The sequence below is a fragment of the Parus major genome, chromosome 2 (genome assembly GCF_001522545.3).
Source record: "Parus major isolate Abel chromosome 2, Parus_major1.1, whole genome shotgun sequence".
Classification (NCBI taxonomy): Eukaryota; Metazoa; Chordata; class Aves; order Passeriformes; family Paridae; genus Parus; species Parus major.
The window spans coordinates 2,472,394-2,494,295 of NC_031769.1; the positions used below are offsets into that span (position 1 = coordinate 2,472,394).

General features: G+C 44.3%; 1 protein-coding gene across 7 annotated transcripts in view; it reads right to left on the reverse strand.

Moving 5' to 3' along the window:
* Nucleotides 1-10,555: 10,555 nt before the first annotated feature.
* Nucleotides 10,556-21,902, reverse strand: part of NKTR (natural killer cell triggering receptor) — a 37,956-nt gene continuing 26,609 nt past the window's right edge. For 5 of the 7 annotated variants that reach the window (XM_015619022.3, XM_015619021.3, XM_015619026.3 and 2 more), the window contains 6 exons: nt 21,653-21,798; nt 16,496-19,423; nt 15,813-15,908; nt 15,627-15,686; nt 14,678-14,776; nt 10,556-12,978 (listed from right to left, as the gene is read on the reverse strand). In XM_015619022.3, coding sequence (XP_015474508.1) covers nt 12,900-12,978; nt 14,678-14,776; nt 15,627-15,686; nt 15,813-15,908; nt 16,496-19,423; nt 21,653-21,798 — 3,408 coding nt within the window. In that variant the 3' untranslated portion in view covers nt 10,556-12,899. The remainder of the gene's footprint in view (nt 12,979-14,677; nt 14,777-15,626; nt 15,687-15,812; nt 15,909-16,495; nt 19,424-21,652; nt 21,799-21,902) is intronic. The other 2 variants (XM_015619023.3, XM_015619024.3) reach the window with 1 other exon arrangement.

Genomic DNA, 21,902 nt, shown 5'->3' on the forward strand with positions numbered 1-21,902 from the left:
CTGGGCCCGTGTTTCTCCCACCCTGGGCCGGTGTTTATCCCACCCTGGGCCGGTGTTTATCCCACCCTGGGCCGGTGTTTATCCCACCCTGGGCCGGTGTTTATCCCACCCTGGGCCCGTGTTTATCCCACCCTGGGCCTGTGTTTCTCCCACCCTGGGCCGTGGAAGGGCTGTGATCCAAGCAGGAAAGACCTTGTTACTCCACTCTCAAGCACGACATCGTGTGCCAAGCCCATCCATCCTCCGCTGTGAATCCCGGCCGTGGCTGACCCAGAATCTTTCTGTCTGGGAGGGAACCACTGCCTCCCAACGCTGCAAAAGCCACTCTATCCCATGGCAGAGAGAGGAATCCACGCTGCAAGTAAGACCCTGACTCATAGAAACACCACTGAATTTGTATTTTCTGTATTTTTCACGCACCCAAGAGTTTATCCACCCACGGGTATCTTCTTGATCCGGCAGCAGATTCTCAGAGGAGCTCATGTTGGATTCTTGGCCTTTTTTTCTACCATTTTTGTAATCATCAGGTTTAATTTTATATTTGGTAACACCAATATTAGGAAGTTTTAACCTTTGAGTTAGCGCACAGCCAGAAGATCTAAGAATTAATGAAAAAATGCTTGGAGGAATTTAAATTTGGCTTGGTGGCCGGGTTTTGGTAGTGGGGGACCACAGGGGTGGCTTCTGTGAGAAGCTGCTGGAAGCCTCCCCCGTGTCCAGCTGAGCCAGTTCCAGCCAGCTCCAGGACTGACCCAGCGCTGGCCAAAGCCAAAGCCATCAGAGATGGTGATGGCAGCACCTCTGGGAAAAACAGATTTGGGAAGTGGGAAAAGCCCCTGTGCAGCTGCAGGCAGAGAGAGGAGTGAGGATTTGTGAGAGGAACAGCCCTGCAGAGCCCCAGGTCAGTGCAGGAGGAGGGGCAGGAGCTGCTGCAGGAGCTGGAGCTGTGGTTCCCCTGAGGTTCCATGGTGCAGCCCATGGAGAGGCAGCAGTGCCCTGCAGCCCGTGGATCACCTGCAGGACACAGAGGAGCCCATGCTGAAGCTGGAGGATGCTCAAAGCACCCACAGAGAGCCCACGCTGGAGCAGAGCCCTGGCAGGACCTGTGGATCTGTTCCTGGCCCACACTGGAGCTGCATCCATCATAGCCCAGCTGTTGGACATCAAGGAGAACTTGTTGGGTACCAGAACTGGAGCCAGGTGAGGTTGTGCTGTGTCTCTTCACGCTGCCTGACTCAGCGTGGCCTCAGTGTCTGCGCATCCTGGCTGTGCTGATATTGGCAGACATCGACTCGTTAGCAGCGAGACTCATTAGGACTGGGGCCTTGGGGGGTGTTTTCTTGGAATTCTAGAATGATTTGGGCTGGGAGGAGCCTTAAAGATCATTAATTTCCAACCTCCTGCCACAGGCAGGGACACCTTCCACTATCCCAGCCTGTCTCAAGCCCCGTCCAGCCTGGCCCTGGACACTTCCAGGGATGGGGCAGGTGGGTCACCAAAATGTGTTACAAGTGAGGAGATCATGGAGCAGCTGCCATGACCCTGCTTTTTGGAGCTTTGCTCATCCCTTTGGATGAGTTACAGCAGAGCATTGCCAGGTCTTCATTTTGGGTGAAAAAGGGCTTATTTTGAGAGTTATTTAAGAGCAGGTTTTACGACCAAGGTCTGTGCTCTGCGTGCACCGAGCAAGCTGAGCCAAGCCAAGCAGCCCAAGCCAAGTTGTCCTCGCTGCTGTTGTGTTGGAGGAACAACCTCTATTAACAACTTGACTTGGCAGTTTCAACATTTTGGGGAAAGAAATATTTTTATTCTCCCACCAGGCCTTTCTCTAGCCATTATTGGCTACTGCTTTCCTGCACGAACAATTTAACCCTTGTGGTGCTCAGGGCACTGGACAAAAACAAATTTAGTAAAATTTAACCTTTTCCTGGTAAAGCACATGGATTCTATGATCAAGGAAGGAAAACCACTGGATTTTACTACTTTTTTTTTTTTTTTTGAAAGCCCCTCACAATATAATTAAAGAAATGTTGTCACATGAGTGGAGTAAAGGTCCTTTTGTTGCTTGAAAACTGGTGAAAAAGACAGAAAGTGAGAGGTTTCAGCTGTCATTTCTTGGGATGGAAATGAGTTCAGGGTGTGGTACAGCAGAGATTGAGTCCAGGGTTTTAAAACATCCTCATCCACAACCTGCAGGAGCAAGAGCAGCCTCACATCTCCATTTCTGGAGAGATCTTCTGTAGGGCATCAAGTGCCACACTGAGGGAAGAAACTCCAAAAGGCACTTAAAAAAATGGAAAAGCTGAGAAGAAATTTCAAATAAGCTTTGGTGTAGGAATAGATGAAGTAAAGCATCTGGAGAAAAAAAAGATTTGAACAATTCTCATGCTATGCCAAGGCTGGGACTCGCACCACGAGCTGAGGTCTTGGACTGCCCCCAGAAATCACTGGCTCAGCGTGTGGCCAAGGAGTGTTCAAGGTGGCAGCTAAAAAGAGACAAGGAATTGTTATTTCTCAGCCTTCCCTGCACACATCCAATGCTCAAGGCATCACTTTGCTGCTGCAGGAAACCCTGATGCATCCTCATTTTGATAACTCTGCAGCCCTGATCTCCAAGGGGAACGTGGTGGGGTTGGAGAAGAAGAAAGAACAATTAAATGACCACTGGGATGGGGCAGCTGCTTTACAAGGTGAGATGGCAGCTCAGGATTGGTCAGCCTGGAGAAGGGAAGGCTCTTGGGACTTTATGAGCCAGGGGCAGCAAATCCTGAGGGTGGTGAGGCCGGTGAATGGGAGATTATTGATCAAATTACAGAGATTGCAAATTCCTTTGGTTTGGGTTGGAAGGGACCTTAAAGCTCATCCCATTCTACCCCCCTGCCGTGGACAGGGACACCTTCCACTGGACCAGGCTTCTCCAAACCTGGGCTTGGAGTGGTTACCTCCTTTTGCTTCTGGAAAACACCAAAAGGTTCGATAAATCACAGCAAAATGGAGCAGGTGCTGGACCAGAGTGTCCCAAATGCTGCGAGATGCACTTGGATCACTGCTCACCACCTGCAGACTTCATCCCTCTGGAGCAATGAACCTCATCCCTCATCCAAGACACATTCCAAAGGTGGGTGAAGTAGTTCCTGCGTTATCTGGTGCAAAGTTAAGGATGGAATTCCTGTGACAGCTCCGAAGGGCGTTGGTGTCACCCCCGGCTTTGCCAGGTGTGGATCTGCACGGTTTGCCCAGCACGGGGCTGGCAGCTCAAAGGCAGCTTTGCATATCAAAGGAGAACGCAGTGAGGAGCAGCTTTTCATTAGTCAGGAAGTTATAAATTGATACCTTGATTGAAATAATTATCAAGAATTACAGGAAATACCCGGAGATGCATTTATATTCAAGAGAGCCTCCAGGGAGTTGGGGAAACTTTACCCTGAACAGGAGTTTCTGTTCGGGGACACAGCATTGCAGAATGATTCCCCACCTTTCAAACCCCCCATTATCAGTCCTGCCTTTTACCTGTTTTCTTGGAACAGATTCTTACTTTTTCTTCTTTAGATAATCCTGATTTTTAAGGCTGCTGTGGGAGTGCTGGAGTTGTAAAGCAGATATATAGGAGCTGCAATAATTTCATAGCCCTTCTTTCCCTCTGGCTTTTGGGGAATTACCCATCATAACAGGAGTATCCAGAGCAGCTGTGGCTGCCCTTGGGTCCCTGGAAGTGTCCAAGGCCAGGTTGGATGGGGCTTGGAGCATCCTGGGATAGTGGGAGATGTCCCTGCTCATGGCAGGAGGTTGGAATGGGATGATCTTTAAGATTCCTTCCAACCCAAACCATTCTGGGATTCTGTGAAAGACAAGAAACTATCTTACTCTGTAAATATTCATATACAGGAAACATCCAGTGAGTTTTCCTCCCCTGCCTAAGCCATGTTATATAATGCCCCAAGGGAAAAAAAAACACAAAAACCAAAAAATAAAACCAAAACTGCCCCACTCCCCCCTAAAAAAAAAACAAAACAACAATAAATAAAAGAACTCAAACCAATCAAAAAATCCAAAGAAAAAAATCCAGGATGAAGATCACCCAGAAACAGTCTGATTTTTATTAGTGCCAAAACCCCCATTAACTGCTGGTATATATATATATGTATATATATATATATATGTGCTGAATATGAAATATCCAGTAGAGGAGATTCAGGGGTGTAGGAGCAGATGACCTTTTAGGGTCCCTTCCAACACAAAGTTTTCCATAATTCTATGATCCTAAAGCCACAGGGGTGAAGTGAAGGCCTCCAAGAGGTGTCTCAGGGTAGAAATCTCAGCTTTTCAAGGATAAATTTACAGGGGGTTTTAGAAACAGCAAGACTCCGAGGATGTGCACGGAAAACAAGCCATGGGCACCTTCAGCCACGGTTTTCAGGCCCAAATCCAGAAGCTGAAGTCAGAGAAGCTGAAATTAAATTAAATTAAGATGCCAGCCAGCCCCTGCTCACATCCCTGCAGCTCCAGCACATCTGGAAGAGGGAAGATGGCAGGGACAGATGACACGGAGCCGAAGGAAAGCAGTGCAGGAAAGAGGGAACATTGCTCACAGGAGTTATTTATGATCCACCAGGAAAGCGAGGAGATACACAGCCTGGGACTCCCTGGGGATCTGTCCCAGGCCTGGTACTGCTCAAAATATTTTTTTAATAATTACTTGCATGAATAGAAAATTTGCTTCTTACAGCTGCAAATGATACCGAGCCGGGAGGGACTCGAAGCTCTTTGGAGGATGGGCTGGGACTTCAAAACAATCCTGACGCAGTAGAGAATTAGCCTGGAAAAAAAAAACAACAAACTAGTCTGCAATTTGGGAGAAACAAAGGGAAAATGCTGCTTGTGTAAGAGGAGCTGGGCTGCAGAGCACGGGCTGGGAAGGGAATGGGGGAGCAGGGATGTGGCAGAGGTGTCACAGCCCTGCCTGGGATGAGCAGAACTCCTTATTCTGCAGGAAAAGCAGCAAAGCATAGGCAAGGGCAGGTGAGTGTTGCCTGCAGGACACACAGAGTGGTAATTTAGGTCCTTGTGGCTCCATGGATCCTCACCAGCAGTGGGTTGTCTCCACAGATATGAGGATTTGGGGGGTTGTGGGCTGGAGGTGGATCCAGGCTGGTGGTCCAGGGGTTGATCAATCACAGAAGCTGGAAAAAGAAATCAAAACAAACTCACCCAAACTACAAAACCCCCTCAAACTCTCCCAAAATAATCAAAGGACTTGAAGTTATTTATTGCAGAGAAGACCATATTTGGGCAAGAGCTACCTTGCTATCTTCGACCTTTTACAAATATTTAAGGCAGTCTGTTCCCTTATATTTGAATATTTACAGTGGCCTGGAGGGACAGGACAAGGAGAAATGGATTCACGCTGCCAGAGGGCAGGGTTAGATGGGATACTGGGGAGGAATTCTTCCCTGTGAGGGTGCTGAGGGGTTGGAATAGAATTCCCAGAGGAGCTGTGGCTGTCCCTGGATCCCTGGAAGTGTTCAAGGCCAGGTTGGACAGGGTTTGGAGAAGCCTGGGATAGTGGAAGGTGTCCCTGCCATGGCAGGGGGTGGCAGTGGATGAGCTTTAAGGTCCCTTCCAACCCAAACCATTCTGAGATTCTCAGATTTAATGAGAAGGAAATTAGTTGTTCTCTTCCTCTCTGTGACCAGCAGTGATGGGCTTATGCAACAGAAAAAGAACTTTAATTTATAGACAACAACAACAACAACAACAAAAAGAGGGGGGAGTTTGTCTTGGTTTGGTTTTTGGGTTTTTGTTTGTTTTTTTTTTGTAGAGTGAGTAGTTCAGGCATTTTTGGTTTTGGCAGTCGAAGTGCTCAATATCAGCCCTGAAAATTTTTTGTAGATTGGCTGGATAAGAACTGCTGTGATTTATACAGCTGGAGTTGATCCTGGCTCTGCAAAGGAGGAAACTGTGCAGAGCTGAAAAGGTCCCTTTTTGCCATGTTCTCTGGCACAAACTCCTTGTGAAAGGTGTCAGCTCAGAGCTATTCATGGGAAGGAAAGATGAGCATGGAATCTGCAGCTTCCTGCAGAAAGTCAGTAGGAAATCCATTGCTAAAGCTGGATTTCTCCATCAATATGTGGGTTTTGTTACAGGGTGGTTTTGATAAAACAGAATTATTTTTTTTTTCTTTGTTTTCCCTCCTGGTTTAATAGAAGAAAGGTGTATTGCTACACTCCTGAAATCAAAAATCACACCAGAGACACAGCCAGGCAGCCTGGGTTTGAGATGATGTGAGCTCATATTCCCAGATTCCCCACTGTTGACCAATTTTTCCTTAGACAGCTTCACTTCTGTAATAACCAACCCTGCCAAGCCCAGATGGGAATCACATCTTCACAGGACTGTGTGAGCTCCCAGGAGCAGAGAATTGTCCCAGATGATATTTGGTGGCACAGAGAAACCAACATGCACCTCAAAGTCTCTGGAAGGGCTCCCACTCACCAGCCCTGCTTCCCACAGATGAGAACATCGAGTCCTTGGCATCCTCCCTTTCTCTTGGTTTTTTTTTTTTACAATTTTTCATTTTTAAAACAAACAATTATTTGTCACAAGGGAAAGATCTGATCTTTGAAGAAGGGAGAGGTAATGCCCAGTCTAGAGCCCATGGGCTGAGGGTGATTCCCTATTTAGCCAGAGGTGAAGAACCTGTAGGTCTGCACGGAATAGGAGATTTCTGACATGTCCCCTAAAACCATCACAGAATGGTTTGTGTTGGAAAGGACCTAAAAGCTCATCCAGTTCCACTCCCTGCCATGGCAAGGACACCTTCCACTATCCCAGGCTGCTCCAAGCTCTGTCCAGCCTGGCCTTGGACACTTCCAGGGATCCAGTGACAACCACAGATTCTCTGGGAAACTTTTCCCAGGTCCTCAGCACCTCACAGAGAAGCCTTTATTCCTAATATCCAATCTAAACGTATTCTCTCTCAGTTTGAAGCCATTCCCCCTGTGCTGTCTCTCCATGGTTCCTGCAGCTCCTCCAGGCACGGGGAGGCCACAATGAGTTCACTCTGGAGGTTTTCTCCTCCAGGCTGAACAATCCCAGCCCTCGCAGCCTGTCCTGGGTGCCACTTGGGGAGCAGCAGCTGCTCTGTGCCGGTGACACCGGGTGACACCAGCGGCTGGGGGGACACCCCTGATCACAGGACACCACAGGGACTGATCTGTCCCTTCAGGGGAGGGAACAAGGGAAATGAAGTGATGGAGGGCTATAATTATATAAAATTGACATTGCTTCACTAAGTTGGTTGTTTAATCTTTCTTTATGCCGAAACATGAGTCCCTCTCAACAGAACAGGTTTGTTCTCATTCCTTCTCCAATTTCCTGCTTCTGGAGGCCCACAAAGCCCTGCTGATTCATTCATCTCACATTCCCAAGAGCCCCGTGTTTCTTCTGGAAGTGCAGCAATCCTTGCCCTCTCCCCCTCATGAGCACCTTCCCAAACCTCCTCATGCTTTTTCATTTGCCAAAATTCACTGGGGTAAAGCTGCTGCCCAAGTGGGTGGCCAAGGCACCGAGGGGAAGGATGTTCCTCATCCTCCCTCACAGGGTGCACCATGAGCTGGAAGGAAAAGCAGCTCCAAGAGGGAGGGTTCCTCCTGTCTGAAGGAATTAATTAAGGAATTTTGCAGCCTGAGGCCAGGACTGGGACATAATGGCAGAGTGGGAGCTACAAGTGTTCACAAGCTGTGTTGAGCTCAGAACTCTCCGTGTCAGAGTCACAGAATCCTTAAGGTTGGAAAAGAGCTCCAAGATCCAGTCCTGCCATAACCCCAGCACTGCGTGTTCACCACAAACCCTGTCCCCAAGTGCCACATCCACACATTTTCTGAGTGTTTCCAGGGATGGTGATTCCACCACTGCCCTGGGGAGTCTCTTCCAATGCCTGAGCAGCCTTTCTATGAAGAAATTTTTCCTGATATCAAATCCAAACCTCCCTGGCACAGCTTGAAGCCGTTTCCTCTCATCCTGACGCTGTTTCCTGGTGGCAGAGCCTGAAGTGGCTGTCCCCTCCAGTCAGGGAGTTGTGCAGAGCCACAAGGCTCCCCCAGAGACTCCTTTTCTCCAGGCTGAGCCCCTTTCCCAGCTCTGTTCCCTTCTCTGGACACGCTCCTGCCCCTCAATGTTTCTTGTGGTGAGGGATCCAACACTGCACACAAAATTCCAGGTGCAGGGTCAGAGAACCCCTGGGCTAAGGACATCACTTTCCTATTCTTGCAAGGACAGATACACAGCAGAAATATCAATTAATCTCAAATTAATGCTAATCCCTTCTTTGTGCATCCAGCATGCAGGAATTTATTACCTTCATTAAAAATCCTCCCCAAACCTGCCACAGGCCCTCTGATTTCACTCATGCAATCCCATCCATTCCCCAGGAATCACACAGATATGATGAAATTCAAGCCTGGGTCCCTTTAATTGTTCAGATGATTTGTAAGCAGTTTTAATGTACCAGGTGGAAAATCATTCCTGTTTCACCACCACCTAAAAAAGAATTATTTTCATGGATGTGAAGCAGGGGTGGGGCAGAGCTTGATCTCCTCCTGATTTAAATCCCAGGCAGCATTCCGTGTGGGAATGACACCAGATGGGATTCCAGGCTGCAGCTCAAGGTCATCCAAACACTGCTCTGCTCTGAACTGGGATCATCAGGAACCACACAAAGCCAGAAGAGAAATTTAATGCACTGCCACAGACCCAGGGATCCCTGTGAAGAGCACTGGGAACACTCCTCCTCCTCAAGGACACAAGTAGCCCTTGTTTGGAAGTGATAGAGTGGGAAGGAAATCTCTTGGCACAGAGATATCGCAGGGAAAGTGTGTTTATGCTGTGGCTTTGTAAATCTGTGATTTGTAAGTAGCTGTTGGAGAGACAGATGGTTCATTTAATGTTGTCTTATTTGAGACAAGGCACTCACCTGCAGCTGGAGACAGAGCCACTGCACAATATCCTGTGGATAACCTACTCCCAAAACAACCCCATACCTGCACACCAAACCTTGCTTAGAACTTTTTATTTTTCTTTTGGATGAAATCACTCCTAATTGAGCACTAATTTCCCTTCATTACAGGATTTCAGACCTGTTTCAATCCTGAGCAGTCTGTGCCTGGGTGTCACCACTCTATTTTTACCCAGCACTGCTCCAGCCCTGCTGCTGCAGCCAGCTCAAGGTGACAGCGTGACCTCCAGAGCAGCAGCACCTGAGAGCAGCCCTGAGACCCCCAGCATTGACTCCTGCAGGGAATACGGCTCTGGAAGCATCAAAAACTCTGTGTTCTTAAAAGAAAGGTTGGTGACTACTTAAAACACTGTTAGGGAGGGGATTCTGCCCCTTCACCCCACCCTGCTGTGCTGTGCCCAGCTCTGGGGTTACTGGCACAGGAGGGACCTGGAGCTGCAGGAGCGGCTCCAGATGAGGTCATGGGGATGTTCCAAAGGCTGGAGCCCCTCTGCTCTGGAGCCAGGCTGGGACAGCTGGGGGTGCTCACCTGGAGAAGGCTCTCAGAGCCCCTTCCAGGGCTTAAAAGGGCTCCAGGAGAGCTGGAGAGGACAAGGGATGGAGGGACAGGACACAGAATGGCTTCAAACTGAGAGAGGACTGGATTAAATGAGACAATGGGAAGAAATTCCCAATTTTCTCTGCAATGGCACAAGGCTCCTAGGGAAGCTGTGGCTGTCCCTGGATCTCTGGCACTGTCCAAGGCCAGGTTGGATGGGCTTGGAGCAACCTGGGATGGTGGAAGGTGTCCCTGCCATGGCAGGAGGTGGCAGTGGATGGGCTTTAAGGTCCCTTTTAAGGTCCCTTCCAACCCAGCCATTGTGTGACAAGCTGGTTTATGCTGCCCTGTGACACAAGAGCTTGCCCCACACTCACTGTTTCATCTGCTCTGTGGTGGTGCCACTCCCCCTCCAAAGCCGTGCCACGTTCTCCAGATCACACTGAAGACTTCACCAAACACCAAGGAACCACCTTCCCTCATCTTTTTTACCTCAGAACAAGGCAATTCCTGTTTCCCTCCTGCCAGAGCCAGTATTTAAACTGAAATCCAGCTTCTGTGCAGCAGAAGGTCTGAAAGCCTCATGGATCAGTCTGCAAGCCCTGGACTAAGAGCACATTTCCAATATGCTGAGGAAATGATGTGGGAATGTGTATTTGGGAAAGAAGATTTAGCAGAGTGGATAAACTCAGCCCATTCCCACATTTCCATGGAGAGCTGTTGTTTCTTTTCACCATGGAGAGGAACCTTTTATAGATCTCGAGGAAATGGCGAGACCTCAAATCACTTGGAAATCTCAAAATATTTGTTCCTCCAATGACTATTATGTAAACCCAGAGTCCTGCTGAGGAATCGTTCCCCTGTGTAGGTCAGGAAAAAGAAAAGCAACTTTGTGTCTGAGTCTTGCAAGGGACAAAAGTGGATTCTGAAAGTGTATTTTTAATTTTCCTGCCTGTTTCCTTCAAGCAGCACCACGGATTTTTCCAGATGTAGAGAAAACAGCATTTGCAGATATGTACAAAAGTTTATTTTACAAACAGCAACTACTTTGGAATAACAAAATTGCAAAAACATAGAGCAGCGTTAGAAAACCAGCTCAGGGGGATGTTTTCTATCTGAAGCACAATTTAACAGACTTCACTAAATAAAAATACCCCCAACCCTTCCCTCAACCCCTCCCCAACCATTCTCTACCTGATGGAATTTCTTTATAAACCCTTTGACTAAAGACATGAAAGACTTTAGTGACAGTGCAGTAATTTTTTGATAACTACAGTTAATTGTTTGACCATATTTTTATTACCTTTCCCTGTCCTTAAGAAGTCAAATCAGATCTGAAATATGATAAAAATCTGATCCTGGAGCAATTTTTTCACTACTATTGAATAGTAATGGTTATATTTGTATATTTTGTAACACCACTAACCCTCTAGTTCTATTTTCTTAGGGAAAAAAACAAGTTACAGTTGTACTGCAAATGATGAAACTATAACAAATATCTCTGAAATATTTGTTCAGGACTCTGAGGTGGCTGTTGCTGTCAAAAACACATCTGTAAATGTATCCTGACTTGGGTATTAAATGTATTCAATGCTAAAAGGTGTAAGAAGTTCAGCAAAGGGTGGAAAGGTTGTGTGCACACACTTTGTCACTAAACTCTAATGTAAGAAAAGGGTAAGAGCAGAGTTTTGGGTACTTCTAGAAAAGTGAAAAAACCTCCATGGCCAATTCAGTTTCAGTGCTGTGGGTGGACAGAAATGCAGGAAATCATCACCATCTTCCTTTGAACTTGCTTTTCATGTTTCGTAAGTGTACCAAAAATGTATCAAATTTGGGGGAGCTTAATTCAATCAAAGAGAAAAGGAATTGATGCCTCAGTTACCGCTTTTAATTTTCAAACCTACTGGGTCCTGATGAGATTAAGGAAAATCATTTCCAATATTTGAGGAAATGAAAGCATCTCCAGATATTACAGAAAGTCAGTAATGGAAACTGTTATGGTACAACACTGCTTGTTAGCTCTTATCAAACCATGTTTTGTTTTTTGTCACTACAGACCCCAATTTGCAGGTTACATTATAAAAATTTAAAAATCTGTCTCTCAGTACACTACTCTATAAACCTTCCCCCCCCAAAAAATTCACAGATTATTTTAAATAATCAATTTAAATCAATCAGATTATTGCACAAATTACTTAATGGTCTCCAACTTGAATCTATTGTTTCTATTTTTTTGCAAACCATCTACCTGTAACCTAAGAGTAATTTTCAGTACTAAATTTTACTTTGAAAGTATTGTCCATGCTTTTTATGAGGCATCCCAGTATTTTGATAGTCCTGCTTTACCAAGATATAGTTCAATATCTGCAATATCAGTATCTGATATTCCCTATGGTGAATGGGATACAGAGCTTTTATAAAGAATGTTTTATAAAGGAACCTTAATGTCTGGTTTTCTCAAGAAATTATCATCATGTCAGTTTTTGAATGAGTGCTTTGGACAAATTCATGATACACTGATGGTTTACAACATTCAAAATGTGTTGAAGGATGCCAAGCACTGTAATAGGAACTGAAATCAAAGTCAGGAAGTGTTTAGAAACACTTTTTTCGTCTCTGAAGGACACTGCTGTTTATCACAAAATTCCTCTTTTAAACATAAAAAGTTTAGACAAGTTGGATATTAAGCTCCAAACTCATTCATCACACTTTTGCTCACTGCTTGTCAGTTTGACAATTCCCACTGTGCAGCAGTGTGAACATCAGCTCACCTTTTCCAGCAGAATTCCGGAACATCACAGTTCAGGAGGGATTAAGACAGAGTGGCAGGCTTTGTTTTCCTCGCCTACATCCTGTATAGAATGCAATAATCAACAATCAAGACAGCATGGAAACGGCTTCCAGCAATAAAAAAAGCATTTTCATCAACTAGAAATGGCAGCCTTTTTAAGAAATTGACTTCACAGTTTAATAGTTGCTAGCACATCTTTCCTAAGGTGTTTATAAACAGACTTGAAGACAGTCCTGACTGCTGCACCCAAAAAGTGGCAGCAGCAATTCACCTAAGTGTCATTCATGGCTTGGAAAAGCTGATTCAAGGAAACCAAACTGGGTTTTTATTATTATTATTTTGTAAAAGTTGCATTTGACATAAAAAAAATAAAAAATAACATCAGCTGTCGAGCTCAGTCCTTCTCTCTGTAAGCAGAGAGTTGAGTTCACTGTTAAACGGGAAAGTTTCAGGTAATTCAGAAAACAACCTTCACTTGTGACACTGTCAGAACAGTTTTTTTGAATATAACACTGAAAAAATTCTGGAATACAGTTTCCATCCTCAAAGAAACATTCTCAGCTGTATCTGCTGCTCTCACTGGGGCTCCTGTTGTTGGAGTAGCTGCGATCGCTGTCGCTGTCGGAGCCGTAGGACCTGCAAGGAGAAAAGAGATTTAAATCCCTCAAAACTGCAGATTAAGCTTCAAATTTAAAATTGCATCATGTCAAAATGTTGTCACAGATAAGAAAACTCACCAGTCTTGTACAGGATTGTATTTCTATAAGTGAAGGATTCATTAAAGGATACTCAAAATGGAAATAATCATTAATTTCATATGAGGAAAACTCTGTGAAACTCAAATCAAATTGTAACTTCTTGCTTTCTCTGTTACAGCTAAAAACATCCAAAATTAATGTTTTTTTAAAAGCTAATTGAGCTGAGTGAGAAGTGTACTCTAACAAGTGGAATTTTACACTGCAAACATTTCTCAACTAGGTTCATTTCACAGATCCTTGATTTATATATTTAATTTTCTTGTTTGATGGAGGGTCTTAAAAATTAGGCCCCATAACCACAACAGAGTTGTGTTTGTGTGTCTGCAGCGTGGAAATTGTATTTCAAATGTTTTGGCTCCTCCAGACAAATTCCAAGCTCAGCACCTGGCCAAATGTCAACACAGAGCCCAGATGGTTTCAGACAAGCCACAGGACACGTTCAAATTACACAGAACAAGCTTTCAGAGACCTTCCAGCCTCCTGCCTGTAAGGGAAGCTTTCTAAGTTGAAAAGTTAGCATTTCTTAATTCCACACTGTTTCTCTGAAGCTTCTCAACATAATAAAGCAATGGTTTTTAAGTTTATTTCCACATTCTTTATTAAAATTCATTCATTTTCCCTCCAACACAAGATGGAAGTTGTCTTGTGCAAAAGGGTGAGAAAAGAGTCCATTAAGAGTCAATATAAAGCTGGGAAAAATTCATGAGGATAAAAATTTACAGTAGTTTTATAGACCTGTGTGATTTATGACAAATAGGGAGCATATTAAAAGGTATAAAACAAATCATCAGTGATATTAAATGTATCTACAACTCTCCATATCTCTGATCTCTGTGAAATGTGCTTGCTTACACTTATATAAATCCCCTGGACTGAAAAGAATACAATTTATTCTAAACCCATCAGATTTGCAGGTAAAAATATTTTTTCAAAATACATCCTACAAAGTTAAAAATTAAATCTAGATTGCAGCAAAACTTTTAATTTCCTTTCCAGATTGTTTTAAATCCACTTCTACAGCGTAACCAAAAAGAATTTACCATCCAGTGGAATTCTCTGCATACCAGGCAGCTTTTAGTCCACAACAGAGCACTTGATTTAAATCTTGAGAGCTATGTGGGTTTAAGAAACACTTGATATTATTAAAAAAACCCAAATCATAGAATCACGAGGTTGGCAAGGACCTTTGAGATCACCAAGTCCAATGGATAACCCAGCCCCATTGTCTTCACTATTAAATCACATCCTCAATGCCATTTCCATGAGTTTTTAACACTTCCAGGGATGGGGACTTCATCATTTCCCTGGGAAAAAGTGCTAATTTTGAATGCATGGATACAGAGAACTGCAAAGCAATCTTTCCTTCTCCTGGCTGCTTCCCCATCCTGATATTTGGTCAGAACTTCAACTTCCTCGCTCACACGCATGCTCTGATTTTAATTAGAATTTGTCTTGAATTATTATTTTGCTGAGTGTATTTCTTGTTCTTATGGGGAAAAACCAGCACTCTGGCCCTGTTAAACATCCTCTGTTTGTGTTCAGCAAATCCCTGTGCAGCAAAGCAGGGTCAGACCCACCTGGATCTCCGGTCATAGCTCCGAGATCTCCGGTAGCTGTCGCTCCTCTTGCTCCTGCTCCGACTCCTGCTGTAGTAACTGTCATAGGTGTAGGACCTGCTTTAAATGGGGGGAAAAGTAATTGTGAATTCACAGTTCTAAAATGCTGTTTTAAATGCTGGTTTAAAGGATATTTATATAGAGATATGAGGGACTGTATAGAAATTACCTTCATGGGTGTGGCAAACAATTCTACACCTTATAAAGGTTTCAACGAAACAACAATCTTCAAATAACAGTAAAAATCTCAAAATTTATTAGGAAGGACATACTAAGCATTTAAAAAGTTTTGTGCTTTCTCTTTTTTTTCTAGTAAAATTCTTATTTGCTGATACTTCTGAAAGGAAGCAAAGCAATTCAATTTATAACTCAATTTTATTTAAAAAAAAAAAAAGCAAATATGTTCACTGTTATAGCATTACCTGCAACTGTAATGCCAGGATGGTTTGGTTATTTTCAGCTTTTGAAAATGTCTTGTGCTCATTTTGCTTTGATTCAAGTTGCCATCATGATATTATAACAATAGTTTTAAGCACTGCAGATCCCTGGAAGTGTCCAAGGCCAGGCTGGATGGGGCTTGGAGCTCCCTGGTCTAGGGGAAGGTATCCCTGCTCATGGCAGGGGGTTGGAACTGGATCATCTTTAAGGTCCTGTCTAACCCAAACTATTCTGGGATTCTGTCAGATAAAAGTACTCTTAAGAAGTATTTTTATAAATAAATACATATTTAGATCTGCATTTGTATTACAGTATATATAATAAAATAGGTACTACGTACAATATATAATAGCATAATTTGCAATAATAATATAATAAAGTCTATTTTAAAGAAATGTAAATGGAAGTACACTTAGATGATTTGATGGGCAGCACATTTCTTGCAGAGTTTGTATAAAGGGACAATCCATACCTGGATCGACTGTGGTGACCATAGGAACTGCTCCTGGATCGGCTCCTGCTGTAGCTCCGACTGACAAAATCCAAACCACAGAGGGGTTTTTAGTCAACAGAAAGCAAAAGTGCTGGAGAGCAGGAGGAGAGGGGGGACAAGAGGACGAGAACATGTCTGGCACCAGCTCCAGCTGGATGAACTCACCTACGGCTCTTGTAGCTGTGGTAGGAACTGCTCCGGCTCCTGGAGCGATCCCTGCTGTACCAGCCCCGGCTCCGGCTCCTCGAGTAGCTCCTGGACCTACAGCCAAGGACACCAAGAGAGAACACAACTGAGGAGAAGAGCAGCAGAAAATGGGAACCAGAAGAAGTTAATAAGCTTTAGCTTTCTGCTAAATATTCATTCCATACTTGCTATGAGCCACTGAGTTAATCCAAAGGCTGGAGCCCCACTGCTCTGGGGCCAGGCTGGGAGAGCTGGGGGTGTTCACCTGGAGAAGGGAAGGTTCCAGGCAGATCTCAGAGCCTGAAGGGGCTCCAGGAGAACTGGAGAGGAACTCTGGACAAGGGCCTGGAGTGACAGAACAAGGAGGACACTTCACACTGACACAGGGTGCCCAGAGATTCTGTGTCTGCCCTGGATTCCTGGAAATGTCCAAAACCAGGTTAGACGGGGCTTGGAGCACCCTGGGATAGTGGAAGGTGTCCCTGCCCATGGCAAGGGGTGACACTGGATGGTCTTTAAGGTCCCCTCCAACCCAAACCACTCTGTGGCTCTATAACAGGACTGTTAAAAAACAAAAAAAAACAACCTGGAAAGCATTCCTTGAAAATATAAGAACACTGAATTCACCAGGGCTGGCTGTGGGAGCAGCACAAGCTTCTCACCTGTATGAATATGTAGAACTTCGGGATCGACTTCTCGAGTGACTGTAGGACATGGACCTTGTTCTGTGTCTGGATTTAGACTCAGATTTACTTCGTGACCTGCTGAGACTCCTGGAAGGGCTGTTGTCATCTCTGCTTGGAGATTCCTCCTCACTGGAACTTTCTTGGTTCCTCGGCCGACGATTTAGCCGGGCTGTTTTCCTCACTTCATCAAAAAGAGACCCAGGCCTTACTTTATTTTTTGCCTTTATTTCAATTCTTAAACCTGCTGGTTTAGGCTCTGGTGCTGATGCTACATTTTTAACCTCCGTGGTCGTACTAATTGTTGCTGGTTTTAAGTTACCAACACCTTGCAAAGGCTTCCATTTATTATCTATCATATTGCTTGGTGTATTTTCAGAAATTTCACTTTTTAAACCACAGTCTTTAGCACCAGACACAGGGGCAGAGTTATTTTCTTGCCTTCCCGTTTCTTTTTCTTCTTTAATATTAATAAAGTCTCTTATGTTGTTTCCCAGTTTGACAGCATCTTGCTCAGGAGGCTCAACCTGTAACTCTTTTTTTACACCGGTACTCAAAGGTTTAGCAGTGAGAATGACAGGAGACAAAACATCCACATCCACCTTCCCTGGCGAGTTACGATCCGGAGTACAAATCTCCATGTTGTCATCTGTCTGAATAACATCTTCCAGCCCATTCTGGTTATTTTCTTGTTTAATCTCACTTTTGCAGGCAGCCACGTTTATTCCTGAGTTTAAAATACCAGTTGAAGAGCTTGTTTCAATAGGCTCTTTATTAAGGTTGCTGTGATCTGGCGAGGCCCCACATGTGGTGTTTTTATCTAAAAGGTTTTCATTCACACACGACTTTTCACCATTTCCTATTTTATCTGTGAATATTTCATCCTTTTCATAAACTTGTTTTTTATCCTTTATGTCCCTGCTAAGCTGCTTTTCTTTTTTATCATCCTTGGTAACCGGCTTTTCATTTATCTCATCGTCCTCTTCTTCCCCGAACTCAAGTGGGGGCTGCCAATGAAACATTTCTTTTCTTTTTTGGACTTTGTGTTTTTTCTCCTTTTTGCCTTTTGATTTTTCTTTTGCCTTTTTGGAATGTGATTTTTTAGGAGTCTTTTTCAACCCATGTTTGTGTTTTTTTGACTTGCCTCGAGTGCCTGCTGAGCTGGAACAAGAACTCTCAGATTCAGAAGATGACAACTGTTTGCTTGTCTTCCACGCGCAGTCAGAACCCAAAAAGCCCTCCGAGGAATTGGATTGTTTTTTTATCCTTTTGGTAACACTAAGCTCCGTGTCAGACCCTGAGGTGGCCTCTCCTTCTTCCTTCCCAGAGGAAGGTCTGGAATCCCCCCTATTATGTTTTGCCTCTCCTCTTTCGGAATTCGACTCCGAGTCCCATTTGCTACCTGAGTAGGATTTGCGTTTTGTTTTTGCACCACCTCTGGGCTGCTCCGAGCATTTTTCCTTAGCTGCTTTCTTTTTAGAGTGATCAGAATCCCGCTCACCTTTGCCTTTCTCCTCCCCTCTCTCAGAACTTAAGCTGTTTTTATCCTGTTTCTCAGCATTCCCTTCTAATGGAAAGCGGCCTTCTTTTTCTTGGACGGCTTTGGCTTTGGCAGAGCGCTCGCTGTCGGAGGAGAAGTCTGAAGATGACAAACTATCACTCTCCTTCAACCCCTGGGAAGACTCGTCGTAGTCCTCTGGATGTTTGTAAGGCAAAGTGCTTTCAGAGCTCGTTTCCTGCCTCAGTTTGAGCCCCCGAGCTTTGGGATCGCTGGATGTGGATTTCCTTTTGTTCCTGTGCCTGTCCTCATCGCTGAGGGAATAGTCGGACGTGGACTCGCTGTAGCCCGACCTGTCACTGCGGTATTTACTCGGGGATGGTGACCTGCCAGAAGAAGATTTTGTCCTTGAGCTTGATGGGCTTCTAGACCTTGAGTAAGATCTGGAGTATGAGCGGCTTCGAGAGGATCTGCTCCTGGACCTCGGCCAGCTCTCCGAGCTCCTGTCACTGCGGCCTTTGGAATAACCGCTCCGATCGCTCTCCGAGCTCCTCTCCTGCTTGCGGTAGGAGGAAGAAGTGTTGGCCTCTTTAACGACCACCAAATTGTAATTAGTTTGGGTGGGAATTAAGTGGGTTGTTTTAGCTTTCATCTCCTGAATTCGCTCATACGATGGCTTCCAAGGTTTCTGCCCAGGTTTCCACCTTGAAGGTGGGGGGCTGTCACTTAAGGGTATGACAGGGAGGTTTTCTGGGACAACCGGTGGCACGATGACCTTGTCACTGGGCAGTATCACTGCTCGGACAGGCTCGGCAGTCTTGGTCAACTTAGTGTCGTTTAACCGTGCCGAAATATTTCGTGGAGAATTGGGAACAGTCTTTTGCTGCCTGGGGTTAGAACTTGACCGTGACCTACTTCGGGATCGCGATGATTTAGAGGCTGATCTTGATCTAGAACTTCTTCTGGAGTAAGATCTTGATTTAGATCTAGACCTGGATCTGGACCTGTAGTACGATCGGGACCCTCTGCTTGATAAAGATGACAAGCTCTGGTCTTCTTTATCAGATTTGGACCAGTCTCTCCTGGATGAACGTCTGGAAGACAATGAGGAAGAACGAGATTTCCTCTCACGATCACAAGATGATTTTGTCCTCCTGTGGAAGGAATGAGAGGATTCTACATCTGATGAGGCTGATGTTTTCTTTTTCTTTGTTTGCTTGTGCTTCTTGAAATGCTTCTGCTTTTTAGATTTCTTTTTATGCTTCACCTTCTTCTTCTCTTTCCTGTGCTTCTTGTGATGGCTGGAGTATCTCACAGTGCTTAGATCAGCATAACCATTATGGGACCACGACCTGGATCTCCGGGATGCGCTTCTCTCATCCCATCTGCTTGTACAGGGGTCACTCAACCTGGAAAACAAACAAATAAACCCCAGACTAAGTGCAAATTCTTTAAAATTCTTTAGATAAATTAAGTATTTTTAAATTTAAATTTTAAGTAAGTTTATATAAACCCTAGCACACACACTTTAATACCAGAGAATTGCTTTGAGTTCCTTACACTCATTTTAAGATATGGAATTGCATCACTATCAAGAGCTACTTCTCCCTAAGAAATAAATCAGCCAACACCAGCAAATTGTGCATATTTTAGGACCTGTGTACAGAGATTTAAGGTTTAATTGCCCCAGTCTGCTGGACTTTGAGCTCTAAGGATCCTGAACAGCAGGGTCCTTAAACCACATTTAAATACAAGTTTTAAAACATCTCAGTACATAAAAAAGAATAACCAGAAACATTTACAATTATACACTAATAGTCAGATATAATATTTTTAAGTTTTCCTTTTAAGATTTATCTCTCATAATTTGATAGAAGCTCATATTTAGTATCAATCCATCAGGAATTCTGGAGAGCTGACTTCCATCCATCACACAGTTCACAACTGCTGAAAGAACGTACAACTAAAACAATAAATGCTTCGTGGATTTGATTGTTTTACTTCAAAGAAACCATGTAATCCACTTTGAGGATAAAGAAATCACTGAATCCTTAAGGTTGGAAAAGACCTTTAAGATCACCAAGTCCAAGCACCAGCACCACCACATCATTCAGCACTAAACCATGTCCTCAGGTGCCACATCCATGTGTTTTCTGAACAGTGTCAGGGACAGTGACTTCACACTTCCCTGGGCAGCCTGTCCCAGCATTTTCTGTGAAAAAAATAAATTCCTAATATCCAATCTAAACCTCCCCTGGCACAACTTGAGGCTGTTTCCTCTCCTCCTGGTACTGATGTGGCACATCTATCAGGGCTTGCCAAAGGCCAGGACATCTCAAAGCAGTGGTGTCATGGGGTAGCTTTACCTTTAAGGCAGCTGAGGAAAGAGGAGAAGTTGAAGGTGGTGATGGCTGATGGGAGTTCTTTCTTCTGACTAATTATCAGTCATTTCCAAGAATTGACAGTAGATCTGACCATTAAAAAGTGAATTCAACTTGTAAACACCCCCTTAAGAAGTACAGACAGTGTTCTCTCGATCTCTTTTCGCTTCCGGCTTTTGCAAGGTAACAAAGCTGTGGTGGCCTCTCCCCCTCCCTCCAGGCCGACAAGGCCGCGGGGTGGAGGGGGAGGGGGGGAGAAGCGCGTTGGTCAGCCGAGCTTGGTTTGTAGTTGTTGCTGCTAGACTGAAACCTGATACTATGAACTCTTGTAGCATTTTAAGCCTCTAATTCTTTTACTACTTTGAGTAAACGTACAGATTACTCCTTCTCTCAGAACGACAGAGAGAGAGAGAGACAATTAACATAGAGAAAACATCATAGAACCACCAATGCAACAGTGAGGAAAAGAGTTAAGTTTTAAATAAGAGAGAGAGAATAAGAAGATGCTTAATAGCTGAAATATCTTTTTGTTAAAGCTATGGAGATGGACAATAATCATATAAGAGACTCCTGTAATTCATGATAAGAATATTGGGAGGAATAGAGTATTCAAAGTGTAAGTTTTGAGCAAAAGAGAAAGAGTTTGGCATACTGTGAGTTGCTGGAATCAAGTAGAGTGAAGATTTTGAGGCCTTGGGGGCAAAGAGAAACTGTTTTCCAGGAGAGCTCACAGAAACAGATGAAGAGGACTTCTGCCTTTGAATAACTCATCCTTAAAAATGAAATCCCAAGACTTTAGTGACCCATGCACACCTCGGAGAGATGTGAGATGGGAGGAGAAGATCTAATGACAGATTTCCGGGCAGCTGGCATTAGAGAAATAGAAAACTATGACAAAAAATAGTTTTCTAGTGAGGAACTCCATAGATCGGCAGAAAGAGACTTCTGTTTCTCTATAAAGACTGATGAAAAGACTCTAACAAAAATTGAGACTGTTTTTAGCCACCAAAGTTCTAAAGTTATTTGTCTCTATGTTATCATGTCATGTGTACAAAGAAATGGTCAAAAATGTAAAAGAAGGGGTTTTCTGGAAATTTACTCTAGTGTTCTTATTCTTGTAGTCTGTTAATAAACTGTCTTTATTCCTTTTAAGTTTTAAGCCTGTTTTGCTCTTGTTTTAATCCATATCTCACAACAAGAAATAAGTAATTTCTTTAGTTACTGGTTTAAAACCACGACAAGTGGAGAGGCTCTTACTTGTCTCCTTTGCTCCACTTCTCCCCGCTGGGTGCTCGGTACGTCCGCAGCCTCTGCATCTCCTCCTTCCAGTGGGGAGGGGTCTCGCTGCTCTCCTCCTCGTCGGACTCGGAGCAGGAGCGGGAGCGTGGCGGGGTGTGATAGCGCTGGGACAGCAAACACACACAGCTGCACGAAGTGTTTTCTTACAGAACTACAGAATCTTTTATACTCAGAGCATTCTGCAAAGCCTGAGAGAGGCCAGCAGCTC